The sequence below is a fragment of the Echinococcus granulosus genome (assembly GCF_000524195.1).
Source record: "Echinococcus granulosus chromosome Unknown EG_S00104, whole genome shotgun sequence".
Classification (NCBI taxonomy): domain Eukaryota; kingdom Metazoa; phylum Platyhelminthes; class Cestoda; order Cyclophyllidea; family Taeniidae; genus Echinococcus; species Echinococcus granulosus.
Genome location: NW_020170484.1, coordinates 213441 through 228502, shown reverse-complemented (window position 1 = coordinate 228502; position 15062 = coordinate 213441). Strand labels below are relative to the sequence as shown.

Below are 15062 nucleotides of genomic sequence, written 5' to 3'. Positions count from 1 at the left end.
TTGGAATAGTGGCCCTTACTCTGTCCTGCACGGTGGAAGATGTATCGCAAGTAACAAGCTTTATTTGTCTAATCCTTCAAAAACCCACTTCAAGTACAATGAAGGCTGCGGCGACTTTATCCCTTTCACTGAATCACTTATGAAGTTATCAAGACATTGTTCTCCATTAAATCCGTTTCATAGTGCTTGGTTTATTTTGATCTTCTTGGAAGTGACACGGGTGAAGCGAAGACATCAGCCATTAACCTTCGTATATGGCGAGTGAAACACCGGTTATGCTGCAATCATCCAAACACGGTGGAGGGAACGATCGATGACAAGACTTTAAATTTCGCCATCATTTCAAGTCTTGCACTACACTTGCATTATCTTATCATTTGTCACTGCCTTCGCCAGGGCTTCACTGTTGCATCGAAGTCGAAATGGCGTCCATTGAGTTGGAACGTATGTACGATGCGTGGAGGAAGCGCGATCAGGCTCAATGTCAGAAGGCAATGTTCAGTGTACGCTATCGTACAGTCATGAACGAGCTCAGTGCTAATTTGGAGGCACGCAGGGCCAAGCTGTACGATTTGTTTGAGCGTGAAAAGGCGGAAAACTTGAACGCTTGTTCTGCTAAACTGCATGCAGAAGAGACAGCGCGCAAAGAGGCGATAGTCGCAGAGGCAGCCGCGATCAAAGAACTAATCAAATCTAAAAATGCTGAGGTAGCAGAACGCGAGTACCAACGGCTACTTCATGTGTCTAGTGACGAATATCGTCTCTGTAGGCCAAAGATTTATAAGAGAGAGATTTTGAAGGATCAGAGGGCTATAAATGAGTTTAAAAAGCAAAAGGAAGCGTATGAGAAGGCACGCGATATGATTCTCGTTCAGCAGCATGACGGATTCAGTCGTCGACTTAGTGAAGCCGATCAAACTAGAATTGAAGATGGGAAAACCAACAACAAGGCGCACCAAAACTTCCTTCTCCAGCAGATAGCCGAGAGAGAAGAAAAGCGGAAGCTGGAAGAGGTGAACAAGCTTAACGACTATAAGGAACTAGAGGAGACTATGAGAGCAGAAGCAGAATTACAAAAACAGAAGACTTTACAAAGGATTGAGACAAGGCGGAAACTAAGTGAAAATCTTCAAAGTCAAATGGAAGCAGTGCGAATGAAGCTCAAGCGGGAGGAAGATGAAAATGCGACAATTGATAAAGCGATCAGCAAACGCTGGCAGATGAAGGAACCACTTAACCCAGATAGAAGAGAACATTTAAAAAGTCTCAATCGTGATGCCAAATTCTTCTTAGAGTACCAGCAACAAGTTCGCGATCACCGCAGGTGCATGGCAGCCGAAGCTGACAAACAACGGGATGAATTGGCCGAGGAGTATCGTCGCAAACAGCAGGAACGCGGAAGGACTCGCAGCTGCTTCGTACAACAGTTAAACAAAGAGACTTTTGAGGCACATAAAGGTGCTTTGGATGAAAAATTAAAGCATCGAGCAGCGTTAAAAGCGCAGAAATTGGAAGAGGAAACAAGGGATTTACTTGAAGACAAACGCCAAGAAGCCGAAATGAGGAAGGCTTTAAAGACGTCTACAGAATCAAAACGAATGGCCCTAAGATTATCGCTTATGAAGCAGTTGGAGGAAATATGTTTGCGAAGGAAGCAAGAGGCAGAAGAGATTGAGAGGGAGAAAGCGGCATATCGACTGGCGGACGAGGCCTACCAGACGAAAATGAAAAATCTTGTGTGTGATGAAAAGATGTGGGATGAGTATAGTCTTCATCCATGGCGTAGAATAGGGTTAAAGAGGACTGCCTGAAATAAAATGATTACAAACACACAACGATGTCGTACATACATCTCATGGGCCACTACTCTGATTCGTAATGTGCAAAAGCCCTGCGTAAGTTTAGCATTTACCATTGCTTCAAACTGTGCACAAAATATTGCTATTTTCTGGTTGAAATTTTTTTAAAAGAAGGTTTTTTGTGACTTTAAATTTTTCAAAAGGTTTGAACATTTCCTTGGGTGCGGGGGGGCGCGCTCTTCAGAATGGGGTATCTGCACTTAGGAGCGATTAACGTGGGAATGCTAAACTTCTTGAATAACCGTGATTTAATTAGGATGTAATTCTTAAAAGAAGCAACCTGCAAAACTGTAATGGAATAGTAGAAAGGTTCTAAAAGGAAAAACAGTAAATAGGAGTGTCAGTGGGCGCTATTGGAGAAGTGATGGAGGAAAAACAAGAGCGATTTGCACCCGAAAAGTAGTCTTTGACAGTGCAAGCGCTGCCGATTCAGAGCCTAGGGTAAAGGAAAATAATTAAGAACCACTTCGAAGGGGTTGTGTTTATGTGAAAAGATTGCGTTGCGGAATGGTGGTAATTCGCCATTACTATAAGCTAGTGAAAGTTGGTCCCTAAAGGCGGTCATTGCATCAACGGACGGTATTTCAATGGATGTGTTGGTATCTGGCATAGGACACCAAGCAGATGAGATCATACGTTCCTCAACCGGGATCGTCGGCGGCAGCGGTGGTGGTGGTGTCACCACAGAGGTTTGACTTCTTAGGGGAAGTTAGTACCAATCGTAATAGGCGTTTCGTTGGATCCATACCTCCTTTAGCTTGTGGTCGGTCATTTGACGTAGTATTTAATTCCTTGTCTAGTCTTGGTGCTTTTGGTGCGCCCGGTTCTACGTTAGATGGCTGCACATCAGTCGTGATGATGTTGCCCAATAGTTTGTACTTCGGTTTAAGTCATTACTAACTTTTCAATTACACCTGCTTTGATAAAGTTTCGGAGGCCTTTATGAGTAAATTCCTAGACACGATAACGTTGCCTGGCGGTGGTAATTCAATTGTAAGGTTTGTTGATTTTACAGGTGAAGCGTCTGCCTCCCCAATAGCTGGCTTGCGAGGGGACGTTGTGGTCACGTCTTTCAAAGAAAGATCTTCCTTCGAAATCGATGATTTGTTGACGAGAAATAATTTGGGAGATAATGGTTAATTTGTTTTATTTAGCTCCATCAATGCAGACCTCAAACAAGGGTGGATTCTGATCTGCGGGTGCGGTTTCCCCTTATACGCAAATACAGTAGCCTTATCTGCAAAATACAACTGTTTAATTAAAATCATGTCTTCTTTTAAAGCCACGCTTTCATGGAACGTAGTGACATTGGCCCAAGGAAGTTGATAACTCACGAGTGTGGTTTGAAAATGCAGCTGTCCTGTTGAAGGTGCTTGGTCACTTAAAGTGGCGGTGTGGACCAATGATGGTATGGCCTCTTCGAAATCTAAAGTTCTTTGACTACTAGTTCAGCTGATGTGATTGTACCTGCTGGAATGATTGACAAGGTAATTGAATAATCTAGGAATCTGGATGGGTAGCCATTCAGCGGGTGTGAATATTATTTCGTCACGGCGGTAGTTTTGAAGGCGTACTAACCTCGAACACTGGAATAGGTTTATCAATATGGAATAATGTTACTGACGCAGGTGCCACGTCTATTTTTTTCCAAAAAAATGCTGGTGTTAATGCACTTCTGGCACATAGATGATTGTCCCGGTGGCTGGTTGGTCCAAGGTATCCAAATCGCTCAGTAAAAAAAAAAGACATAGATAAGATAAAAAGTTACATTTGAATGATCTTACTGATATGTCTCCAGAATATTATCCGTTGCGTAAAGGAATTTTTCTTACAAAACTATATTTGTTACAACGGTCTGAGTTGGTTTTGTGTGACGTGGTCGTTATTGACTCACATGCCCAATTTTTCTTCTAATTAAAGTTTAAGGTATTCATATTCTACAGTAGCAATTCGAATGTTTGTTTAACACTACGATTGGGCTTCGTGGCAACAGAAAGGCACCACCATTGTACTTCCACTGCAATCCTGGTAGTCCCTCAGTCCTTCTGTAGGTTGACGATACGTACTGCCTTAGTGTTACGTCCTATTCGTATTCACAGAAGCCTTGGAACGCTAAAATGGTGGCATCAAAAAGTAAGGTCCTTTCTAAGTGCCAGTTACCCTGACTGTAGCTACTGAGTACTAGAACTTAACGGGACAGAAGAAGGTGCTATGCTGCGGATGGGAAAATCCGCGATGACCCCCAACAGAAGGGTTGAAAATGGCGTCTACCTTAGGCAGCTACTCCAATCCCGTGTTCTGCAGGAAGGCTTATAATAAATGAAGCAATGTTAGTTGCAAAACATCTGGAAAATTTCGTTACGGAGTTGTTTACGGCACTCGCATGAAGATATAAATTAAGTCAGTACAGGATACTACTGGCTGAGTCAAGGCTAGATAGATAAGTGTGACCAAGGTAAATGAAATTATCAAGGATATATAGACGCGAAAGCTTATTGCTATGAAACGATGATAAACCCCAAACTTTTTATAATGGCCTTTCTTATAGACGAATATTAGTGGAGCAAGGGATGGGAGTACGAGACAACCAACACATTTTCTCTTTTCTGACACAGTACACAAGCAGAACGAAACTCTAGACCAAATAAAATTTTTAAAATAGATCATTGGCGTTGCACTCGAAGACGATGAACTGCATAGTTGGTTCGAGAGTGTTATTCTAAACTACCGGTTACGCTGTGAGGAATGACGTGTTAAAGACAATGCTAAAAAAGACACACTATGTAACGCCCTAATTGTTTTTGATTCTCGGTTTTAATGAAGTCTCACCCAAGGCTCCGCCACTGTACCTCCACTAAGCGGCATGGTATCCAGGCCATGCCAGTAGTTTTCAGCCCTACTGAGCATTGAATACACATATTCTGCTTAAGTGTCATATCTTCTTTCGTCCACAGAGAAATCCTTAGTTACCTCACGCCGGACTGACACCTCTAAGAGTGGGACATTCTGTAGGTTTACGTGTGGGCTAATTTTATCACATTTCGCGAAGTTGTTCAGCGCTTCAAAGTTCTAAAAGTCGTACGATGTCTTTGAAAAACCGTACGATTTTGTGTAGAATCGCATTATTCTCTGTTTTATTACATTGAATGCTACTGCATTGATTGGTGGAAGGTGTGTTCTCAAGGTCGTGCATTCGCAGAAATGACTAAGAAATTCGCATGTTTTATAATTTCAGTTATTCTCCTCGCTTTCTTAATACATGCGGTCTTTTACTTTGCTGACTTCCGTCAATCATCTCAGATCCAGGCCCTTAAATCTCCCCCTCGCAACGAATCGGATGCAATCTTTCCGGACAATTCAACGGACCGGCTATTTTGGTTCGCACAGGTAGGTAACCTAACTTTCTTACCTCAAATGGTTAGTTATCCGATCTTCATTTGAGCCAATTTCAAGATAAAGGCAGAACTCTTGATTTTTCCCGGCTATGTTCTGTCCACGTTCCTGTTATCGTTCCTGATATAGTTGTTGTTTCAGGTAATGCATCACCGTCACCTGTTACTTTAGGTGATATAACTGATGCAAAATTTCCGAACATGCGTGGTTCACGACAATTTGAAGTGGAATGGGCAAAATACGAAAATACTGTAAGGAAGTTTTGTGCATCCCCACGAACCATATGGTTGGACATGCGCGGAAACCATGGTTTGTTACTCTTTGTAAATGACATATCTCAGATAACTTCAACGTTCCTTCTGTTTTCCACCCGGAAAATTACTTTCGGTAAGGCATCTACGTGTCTTTTCTCCTCTAGCCATCAAATTCTGTTTTATTTCCTGAGAATTATCTTCTCTCTTACGGTAGACAAAGTTATGTCGTCGGTTTTCTTGTCGTCTGACTTCTCAGTCGATGGCAGTAGCTTTTATTGGGCTGAATATCTTAAGCGCCGTTTACGTTCACTACTTGCAGTTTCCCGTATTTGGTGTTTTAAGCCTTCTTTTGCTCACAGTTACCTTTTTTTTGTTTATGGTTTTCATTCTCATCCTCTTTGTTGTCTTCTCAGTCAGCACTCTGTGGACGGTCTAAATTTCACTCAGTCTTACATGATCACTCATCGTAAACCCTTTGGCACTTACTCCTTCATCGCCATGGACGCCTGTCCGTCTCCCGGAATCAAGCGCCCGCTAAATTTCTTCGGACTCATAACTCCGGTAAGTGACATGTGTCTCTGTTCTATGTTTGTTTCATAGCTTTCGTTCAAAAATGTAGTCAAAACACAAGTTTTAATGAAGCGTCTTACAGTGTATTCAAAAAACATTGGCCCCTCCTCACAATGCATAAGCTAATCACACCTGTTTCCCTGTTTCAGCTTAATGTGATTTTTATTTCAGTTCAGAGTAATGCTATGAGTATGACATTTAGGCGCATTTTTAAGCCCATCTTTTACGTGAAGGCGTTACTGTCACTCGTGATTTTTGCCCCTTGTCGCAGGAATTGACGAGATCCCTTCAGTCTTTCTCTGCCAGGGCCCATGGTAGTAATCAAACCTTCTGGTTCGGTCACTATCCCACATCCACAATCATCTCACCTGATTTTGATTTACGCGGGCTAATCAGGTATGCATGTCTGTAGCACGAGTGTGCAGGAATAACCCCTTTGGAAACCAATTTTCATAGGATAGCACTTACTATGAGTTAGGGTTTGTCTTTAGCGGTATCCTTTTCGACTCTTTGGACTTTATGAGCATTTCGACGCTAAGTGGGAAATATCTCCCTTTGATCTAAACATTGGCGTTATCACTCCCTCGAGGAAGAAAGTGTGATTTGTAAATTTATCAATAGTCAGTTCTCACTGGTAAATGAAGCGATGAAATTAGGAAAATCTTTTTAATACGTAGTTACGAATACGGTGCCTTGGGTAATATATCTTAAAGTTTATATTTTATCTATCAGTTGGGATGGCGCCGTTTTTGCCATCAAAGCAGATGTGTGGGTGCCAATTTCTTCATTTGACATTTTTTACTATTGGTCTCGGTTTTTTGTCTGGTAACATTGGCTTGTGCCCTCGGTTTTGGCATGCCCTGTGTGCTGTAATAGGAGACCATCTTTTCTCTTCTGTTTATTTTGTACAGAATCAGCATTATTCCTCATTCGTTTCAAGCGGTCCAGAGTTGGACTGGTAATACCACCACCTTGTCCATATTTTCTTGCTTCGTGGCTCCATAACTTGTATGCTTGGCTGTGTATGATGCATGACTCCTGGCTGTGGGTGGCGTGCGGGGATGGTTTAAAATGCAATGTCTTTTTCTCCTCTTTACTGAATAGGTGAAACATTGCCTAACCAAGTTCAAGTGATGTGTTAGTCTTCTTCGTAGCCTTACCCATTTTGAATTAACCATTGTCGCCGAGCAAGCTTGAGTACAACCCTAGCGTTTTCGAGGCGCTTACAATGTTTCCTTCCTCACTACCTCATTTTTTATTTTATTAAGTTGTTGATTCGATTTTGTCTGGCTCTATGGTTGCTTTTACTTTTAGCAAGACAGCGTACTGTTATTTGTGCGGCCACTTGCATTCCCTGATGAATGTAGCACCACACATGTACACGGTGCAACCGCAAGGCTTTCTGGAACTTGAACTGGCGGACTGGCGTGATGGACGATTGTGAGTTGGGCTTCTTCTTCTTCTACCCCTATACCCTGTCTTATCTGAACCTCCAGGTGATTTCTTGTTGTCATTTAACTTCTCTCTCTCAGGCAAGATGGTGGCAAGCTGCCAAGATCTGTCACATCTTTGTGCGCGGCACTTAAGGCGATACCCATTTGCTGTCTTATGGGACTTTAGTGTGCATAATTAGGCTTTTTCTGCATAGTCCGACACACATTATTCCTAGATCCTCGTGAAACGAAGGCGGTTTGTGACGGCTCATTTGTCAGCTAGGTGTTGGTCTCTCACACCTTGGAGGGGCACTTCTAACATGTAATCTTCTTGAGTAAGCAGTCACAAAACCGGAACAGTAACCTTGTTTTCAAGTGTCAAAAGGAATTTTGACGTAGACAGACTAAAATCGCGTTTCCAGGATGAAATTCCATGTAACAATTTTGTTTCAATTATTGACAGTAGACAGCTTGACACCACCCTTGGCGCCCCCACCTTTAGGTTACCATGATTTTGCAATTTCTAAGTGTTGCGCGTGTTTTCCTCCTTGCGTGGCAGCTTCCGTGTTATTGCAGTAGACAACGATTTGGTATCATTTGTGGATGTCCAAGTCCACGGCAACGAGGCAGAGCAGTGGCCTATTGTCCTAGTCACTAACCCCAAGGATGCGGCCTTCCTTTTGCCCAACAAGGAGCCCGCTAATCGCATTCTTCGGTCAACCCACATACGGTAGGTTTGGTTTGTTTTATGTCTTATCTTAAGAGATAGTTTCCGTCTTTCCACTTCCTCGAGTTCACCCACGAAATATATTCGGTTATCAGATAAGAGATCAACGTCAAACAATACTCCTCTTAAAATCTACTTTATTGATACTCAAAAATTTCGTTAAAGACGAAGGCAGCAGTGTCTTGATACCACCAGATTGAGTGATATCCTCCTTCTTAAAACAAAAGAGTTAACTGAAGAGCATGATCATTCGGGCTATTGTGAAACGTAATCCCATTCAGTTGCAGGCTGCAGTGAATAATCGATTATCGATTAATCAATCCTCATCGATTATCTTTCTTATGTCGAAACTGCCCACTAAACCTGGAGTCTTACCTGTCTAACGAACGGTGCTCGCAACAATTCCGCCAAAGTTGTCGGGATTTGGTAGTATTTCTTTTTAATGAAATTCATCATTACGTTTTTACTTGAACAAGTAATGTTATTCGTGTCAACGGCGGAACATGTAACAGCCGGTTCGAATACATTCCATCTACCTTCTGATCGTTTGCTTTCCTTTTGTGCATTCATTTTATTACAATTGAAAATATTTTTTATGAACATCTGAACTTTAGTTGGTAATTTGTCTAGTTTCAATCAGGATTCCTCGCAGAATTTCCACATATAGTAATTTGTCTCTAACCCTTTCAACATCGCAGAATTCTTGCCTGGTCAAAATACCCAATAATTCGAGTCTCTGTGACAGTTGATGGCGAGTACTTGGGCGACGCAAAGCCAGGTGTTCGTCATGATGCTACTAGTACCACCAATTCCCCCCTCTTTGTGTTGCCGTGGGATCCCACGGCGCTTGCAAAACGCGGCCCTCCCGTCGGAATGAGCGCACACTCCATAAAGGTGGTTTGTGAGGTGAGAAATACTTCTGCAACTTTTTTAATGTATACCGGTCTAAATGTTGTCTTATTTTCAACGCAAATGTGGATTAGAAAACAGCTTAGGTGACATGGAAAAGGTGCACGCTACTAGTGAGCACGGTGGATCGTGAGAGGCTCAGATCGTGTATGTGCTCAGAGCAAACAGGATGTTATACGGTACAATTTTTCTTTTGAATATCGTCTTCAGTAATCTCAGTGGTAGCTCTTCTGTTTCGGGTCTAACGCGGTAGTCAGGTGTATTAAAACCACTCATGAGACAGAATTCTGGGACTGTGACATGCCCCTGATTTCACTTGGTCTATTTGTCCCATCCTGTTTGCGTTGTTTAATAAAATCAGCGTTACAGAGCAACAACTCGTTCATTACTGTTCCGATCCCAACCAGCTCCCTGTCTTTTTTATTCTCAGCCTCTTGCATATGAGGAGAGAGCGAGCATTAAAACTGCGAGCTGAAGTCTCTTATTAGCTTTGTAAGCATTTATTACAAGAGTATTCTGATTCTTTCAAGTCAGATTCATCCTCTTTATATCCAATTTCAAAGAATGTGAACATGGAGTGTTTGCCAAACTCTGTCGTGGTTTCCTCCACAATAAATGCCTTCCTTTCAAAAAGTTTTGCCATATTACCCGTCCAATAGTATCAGAATTGTTATGGTGCTACATTAATGTCGAAAGACTGGATGTAGGTTTATTGTCAACACGTTGGAGGGCTGTAGAACCGTTAGCTTAGGCGACACAAACCAAATTCACGCTGCCAGCGTGTAAGTTGAATGATAGGAAACTAAAAGTCATTGTAGTAACTTTATACAATTGCAACTAATAATAAATACGATAAATTCTCAAGTTGTATTTAGGACGCCCACAACAACGTCCGTACAGTGCAACAGTCCTTCACCCTGGATGGCACTACGCGATGGAATTTCGGAGGCTTCCAGAGCTTCATTCTCTTATCAAATCAGAACTCCAACGTATGTTGAGCGATCAATTTGCTTTTTCGCATGCTACTTGAAAATCCTAGTGTGTGAGTGATTGAGGAGTTGTTAATGGGTTCATTCCGTGGGGGGATTCGCTTTCAAATGGTTATTGTTATGCCGCGTATTTTCCCAGGTCACACCTCATTTGGTGACACAGATGTTCTAATTTTTCAGCCATTCGTGTTCACAGGAAGTTTCACGCCAACTTTAATCAAAATCCCATTAATTACTCATACCACTCGAATTGAACAACCCTTTGGAGATTGCCCTAACTTGATTACTTTGCATCTGAAACGTCTCAGTGATCCACGCGCTTCTAATTTACTTGTCCAACTGGGTTTCATACCGCCATTTAAGGCGTTTCTCTGAAGTTGCTGCAACACTTGTGCTAGATTTAACTTTCCAACACCGAACGCCTCAAAACTGCAACTATAAATTGTGGTTTTATGCGCAGGAATGGGAGTGTTGCTCTTTGCTAAATTGATCCCTAAGAAATCGCTTGTTTGTTAAGAATCCTATGCATTATAGCAACGAGGCAGTAGAAAACATGTATTATTTACTGACCGTCTGCCTGATTGGAATAAGTAATTTACACATAACATCAAAGCAGTGGTCATAAAATATTTCCTTCCTTGAGTTTATGAAAAGCTGTTTTACTTTACTGAAACAGGAAAAGGGCATCATAACAATACCGGAAAGGAGTTTTCAATTTTCCACTTAATTACGGTTTTGGTGATGCTCACTGCTACGTAAGTATGGGTGCCTCGTTTTCCACTCGATTTTTCTTGTATAATGACACATTTTTAGGTGAAACGCTGTTTGGGTTAACCTAATCTTTTGTTCGTGTGCCTGTTTTCCTACCTACGTCCTGAGAAAGACCCTTTTTTTTCTTAAGTTGACTTGTTTTGACAAGCAATTTTCGTCGAAGGTGTTTGTTGCTTCAGAGATCACGTGCAGCCACAAGAAAATCAGGCTTGGAATAGACTATAGGCAGTTCAAGTTGTGCTGAAGCACGTATTTAATTCGTCAGGTCATTGTTTCTCTTCCGGTGGTAGAGTGTCTCACCTAATCATAAAACACCGTGAAGTTGTCGGAATGTTGTTGTAAATTGTGGGCACTTGTGAATCGAAAGCACTATAAAGCAGCAATTCATCAGTACGGTACTCTTTACTCATACCCTCTGCTATTCTTCTGCTACTTTGAGCCCTCATAAAGTTTCATTGTTGAAACCTGATTCGGGTTATCTATGTACTTGAGTCCTGGGGGGTCTTTCGAGCCCCCAACTAGACAATCAGTAGATAAGCCTTCGGACCAGATGCCTTGGTTGACGCCGTAAAATGAATGACTACAGAGGTATGACACGCACATATACACGAGCTCGTTTGCCGTATTAGCGGATCCTGCAAGCATGTGGGTCGGTGGTTTCGAGTTCGTGTACTTATTGTAACTGGTTGACTTTGACCTTCGAATGATTATTAGTGCACCTAAAGCACATATCTGCTTGATAAGAGCCAATTGGTGGAGAATGAACGAAAAACACGACCCTCTAGAATGTTTGGATACTGGTCATAAACTGGAACCTCAGAAGAATCGAGCAGAACTGTTTTCTGGGGTCGCTGGCATCTTCACAATTCGGTTGATCTTGATGTAGTTGGTTTGAGGCCTTCTGCTTTACGAATTTAGCCTTCACATTCTTTGGTCTTTCCTTCAAATGACCGCCACCTTTTCTTAGCATTTGACAAGCAAATGTAAGGTGAAATGAAAGAGTGGGACATAAAAGCATAACAGAAACGAAGGCGAACGGATCTATGCTGTTTGTTATAAGTTTTACATAAGTGGATGTTGTATGCCTGTGTGTTGATTGATAAGAATGGTAGATTGTACTAGTCCTCGAGTTAATAAATAAAACACTTATGGAAGCCTTTTGTTGGTGGTTACTTTTTAAGGATTGTGTGAACTTTTTAATTACCTTAAAGCAACTAATCAATTTATGTGGGTAAAGGAGTGTTTAAAATTTCTCCCTCTAATTCTTACTCGTCTACTTTCATTTGGAAAGCTGATTAGACAGGCGTGGAAGCTAACATAAAATGAAAAATTAAAATAGGTGGTTTTTAAAGAAGTGGTTTTTTTTGGTGGATTTTTCTCGTAAGCTGGCCTCCTGTCTTCCTGTTTCTAGACATATACATTTTTAAGTCTCCCTAGTGCACCAAAAGTTAGATATGTACATTAAATTTGGATGATTTAGAACTTTCGCTATCGCAGTTGGATTACTTAATATTTTATTACAGATCTTTCTACCCTTATTCTTGATGCAGAGCGCATGAAGTAGCCTCCTTTGTGTCTTTTATTGACCATTTCCCCTATTAACTTTCAGCTCAAAGTTGCCTTCTACTTGATTTGGTCTTTTCCCTTCTTCACTCTAATTATCGCTCGGTTGTTCGGCAGATCTCTATTCTGTGAGTCCTTCCAAACCTCCTTCTTCATTCGCCCGTTTTCTTTTTCTTCCAGCGGTAGGTTGATGTAGTCCTTCATTGCTCGACTGCCGGATTGCCTAATCCCCTTTTCCATCATATTTTCAAGATGGTCGTGTCTGTGAGGACTTCTGTCAGCTGGAGGGTCTTCGTGAGGTCGCAAATAGTAACATCATCTTTACCGGATTCATCTGCTACCTGGTCTACATCCTTTTTGGTAAGGTAAACTGCATCCACTTCTATCCGAAATGGGGCAATCAAACTTTTCATGAGTATGTGCATTACCCAATTCAAATATTTAATCTTAGTTGTAGATTTTTTATCTTATTCCGAAATTTCGAGATGAATTGTCCTTACTACTTACATTCGGTTTGTCTACTTAACGCTGTTGACAAAGACAGGGGTTTGTTGAATTTGCATCTCAAAGTTCATCCAGAAAGTCGGTGCAGCCGACTCAAAACAAAAGTCTTAATGTTTACCTCTCTGCCCACCGCCTCGGTGCCTTCCGTTGTACTTATTTCAATCATCAATTCACAACTGACCCAAGTGGTGGTCATGTCACTTACCTTCTTTGTAAATATTGAGTGGTTCGTGTAATCACGAATGGGATGCTCGCATTCCTACAATCTAGAATTTCACTTCATTTTCTGTCAAAAAATTGGGGTGACTCTTTTGACAAATTCTCCCTCGCATTGTGATTTTTGAGTTGCGTTTTGAGCAATTTGCAAAAAGGTCTCTTTTTTAAACAGCTCGCTAGCATTACTTACCATATGCACCACGTTCTCCCTCCTTATTTGCGATTTTGGTGGAGAAACTTTAATTCCCTCCAGTTGAGTTGGTGCGTATTATGCATTTTTCTTGGGATACCTCTCAGGAGTTAATCTTCATGGATGATTGAAAATGACCCTGTAGTCGGCAAACTTCCTAGCTGAATGCTTGAGGCCTCATTATTTCATCAACTCCTAAAATTTTATGCAAATTCGTTGCCTAGAGAGAATAAACGCGATCTCTTGCTAAAAATAGAAGCGTCACACGCTTAAAGGTCCTGCTAATGCTAATTTTCTTTCTAATCTACGGAAATTCTTATTTAAGTACAATTTCATTTAATAATTAAGGATGTTTTATCACTTTTGAGGTAGTTGTTTTTCACCGGTTGAATGAAAGTCTCCATTCCTCTAATTCAATTAGTCTGTACGCCTTTTTGCAGCGGTAATACTACTACAATCGTCTCAGTAGACTGCTCAAAAGTCACCAATACGCCGTACCTGTTCGGTGCATTGGAAAGTTAAAATTAAGCTTTTGAGATGTAATTGAAACTAGTAGAGAAGTGGCGAAAGTGGATCTTGTTCTTTATCTATCGAAATATCTCTCTTCAAATGTCCCCAGCCAGCGTTTGCTCTACAGGTTACACGACTACGGGCTGGCACTTGGTTTGAAGTGAAAGCTTTGTCTCATTTACCCTTGATGTCACATGATAATTGCCCTCATTATCATCACCACCTAATCTGCTCTATAAAAAACCTGTCGAAGTCAATACGTACGTCAAGTTAACAAGGCAATGTGTCTGATCCGTTGTCTAGTCACATTTGGCAGCTTAATAGAAGCTAGCTTGTGATTCTCAGGGGCGAAATTGTAATTAAAGGCTGGAACGGTCTGAAAGAGCCGGCACTTAGTTGGCATATCTGAAAGGCGATTTCTACACTCCAATTTTTGAGTGTTTTAAGCAGAATTTTTTTGTGCAAGCACGTCTGCCTACCACCAGGTTTAGTCACCCGATCCGTTGTGGTAACCACCGAGTGATCATGAAGCTGTGATGAGTCTGCCTCAACTTCATCATTACAGAACAGTCAATGAATGTCTGTCTCCTTAGGTCCAATCTTCATGGGCTACTTATTGGATGACAGCTTCGGTTACGTCTTCACTTTCGGTGTCTTCGTTTATAACACCTTCATTCCGGAGGGCACAACTTATTTGGTCGAGATTATTCAGGTAATCTGTCTCCTTTCTCCGTGCCTGTCTCAAATTCTAACGCCCTCCTTTTGGTTTCTCTTTCAGCAACTTCTCTTCACCTATCCCCTGCTGCTACTTCTCATCCAGCGTATGCGCGCATCTCGCAAATTACACTGCTTGGGCTACTTTTTTCACTACTGCCTCTCACAGAAGCACTGCGACCTACTATTGATGTGTCTCCTCACCACACTCCAAGTGGCTTTCGTAGTGCTTGTTGTTCTCTTACCGTATGGTTGGACGGCGTTTTGCCTTTCACCCGGCCGTCTGTGGCTTCTTGGTCTGGCCTGGCCGCTCTTCATTTACACCGGACGTCGGGACCACCACGTGGGGACCTCAAACACACGAACTTCTCTCTCTGTTGATGTCTCCACTGACTGAGTGACTTTTTCCTCCCTCCCTCTCTCTCCTCTTGCCGCGTTCCATCGGTTTCAAAATGCGTTC

General features: G+C 41.8%; 1 protein-coding gene across 1 annotated transcript in view; it reads left to right on the top strand. All coding sequences in view use genetic code 11, as the record gives it.

Annotated features, from left to right (window-relative positions):
- Positions 1–422: 422 nt before the first annotated feature.
- Positions 423–15062, top strand: part of EGR_08365 (Transmembrane protein 62) — a gene marked incomplete at both ends in the record, with an annotated part of 37697 nt that continues 23057 nt past the window's right edge. Inside the window, 15 exons of the mRNA XM_024497614.1 lie at positions 423–1782; positions 2394–2548; positions 5160–5246; positions 5282–5561; positions 5594–5639; positions 5920–6067; positions 6348–6472; positions 7391–7516; positions 8069–8239; positions 8935–9142; positions 10021–10134; positions 12515–12650; positions 12721–12828; positions 14482–14600; positions 14667–14945. Coding sequence (XP_024347983.1) covers positions 423–1782; positions 2394–2548; positions 5160–5246; positions 5282–5561; positions 5594–5639; positions 5920–6067; positions 6348–6472; positions 7391–7516; positions 8069–8239; positions 8935–9142; positions 10021–10134; positions 12515–12650; positions 12721–12828; positions 14482–14600; positions 14667–14945 — 3462 coding nt within the window. The remainder of the gene's footprint in view (positions 1783–2393; positions 2549–5159; positions 5247–5281; positions 5562–5593; positions 5640–5919; positions 6068–6347; positions 6473–7390; positions 7517–8068; positions 8240–8934; positions 9143–10020; positions 10135–12514; positions 12651–12720; positions 12829–14481; positions 14601–14666; positions 14946–15062) is intronic.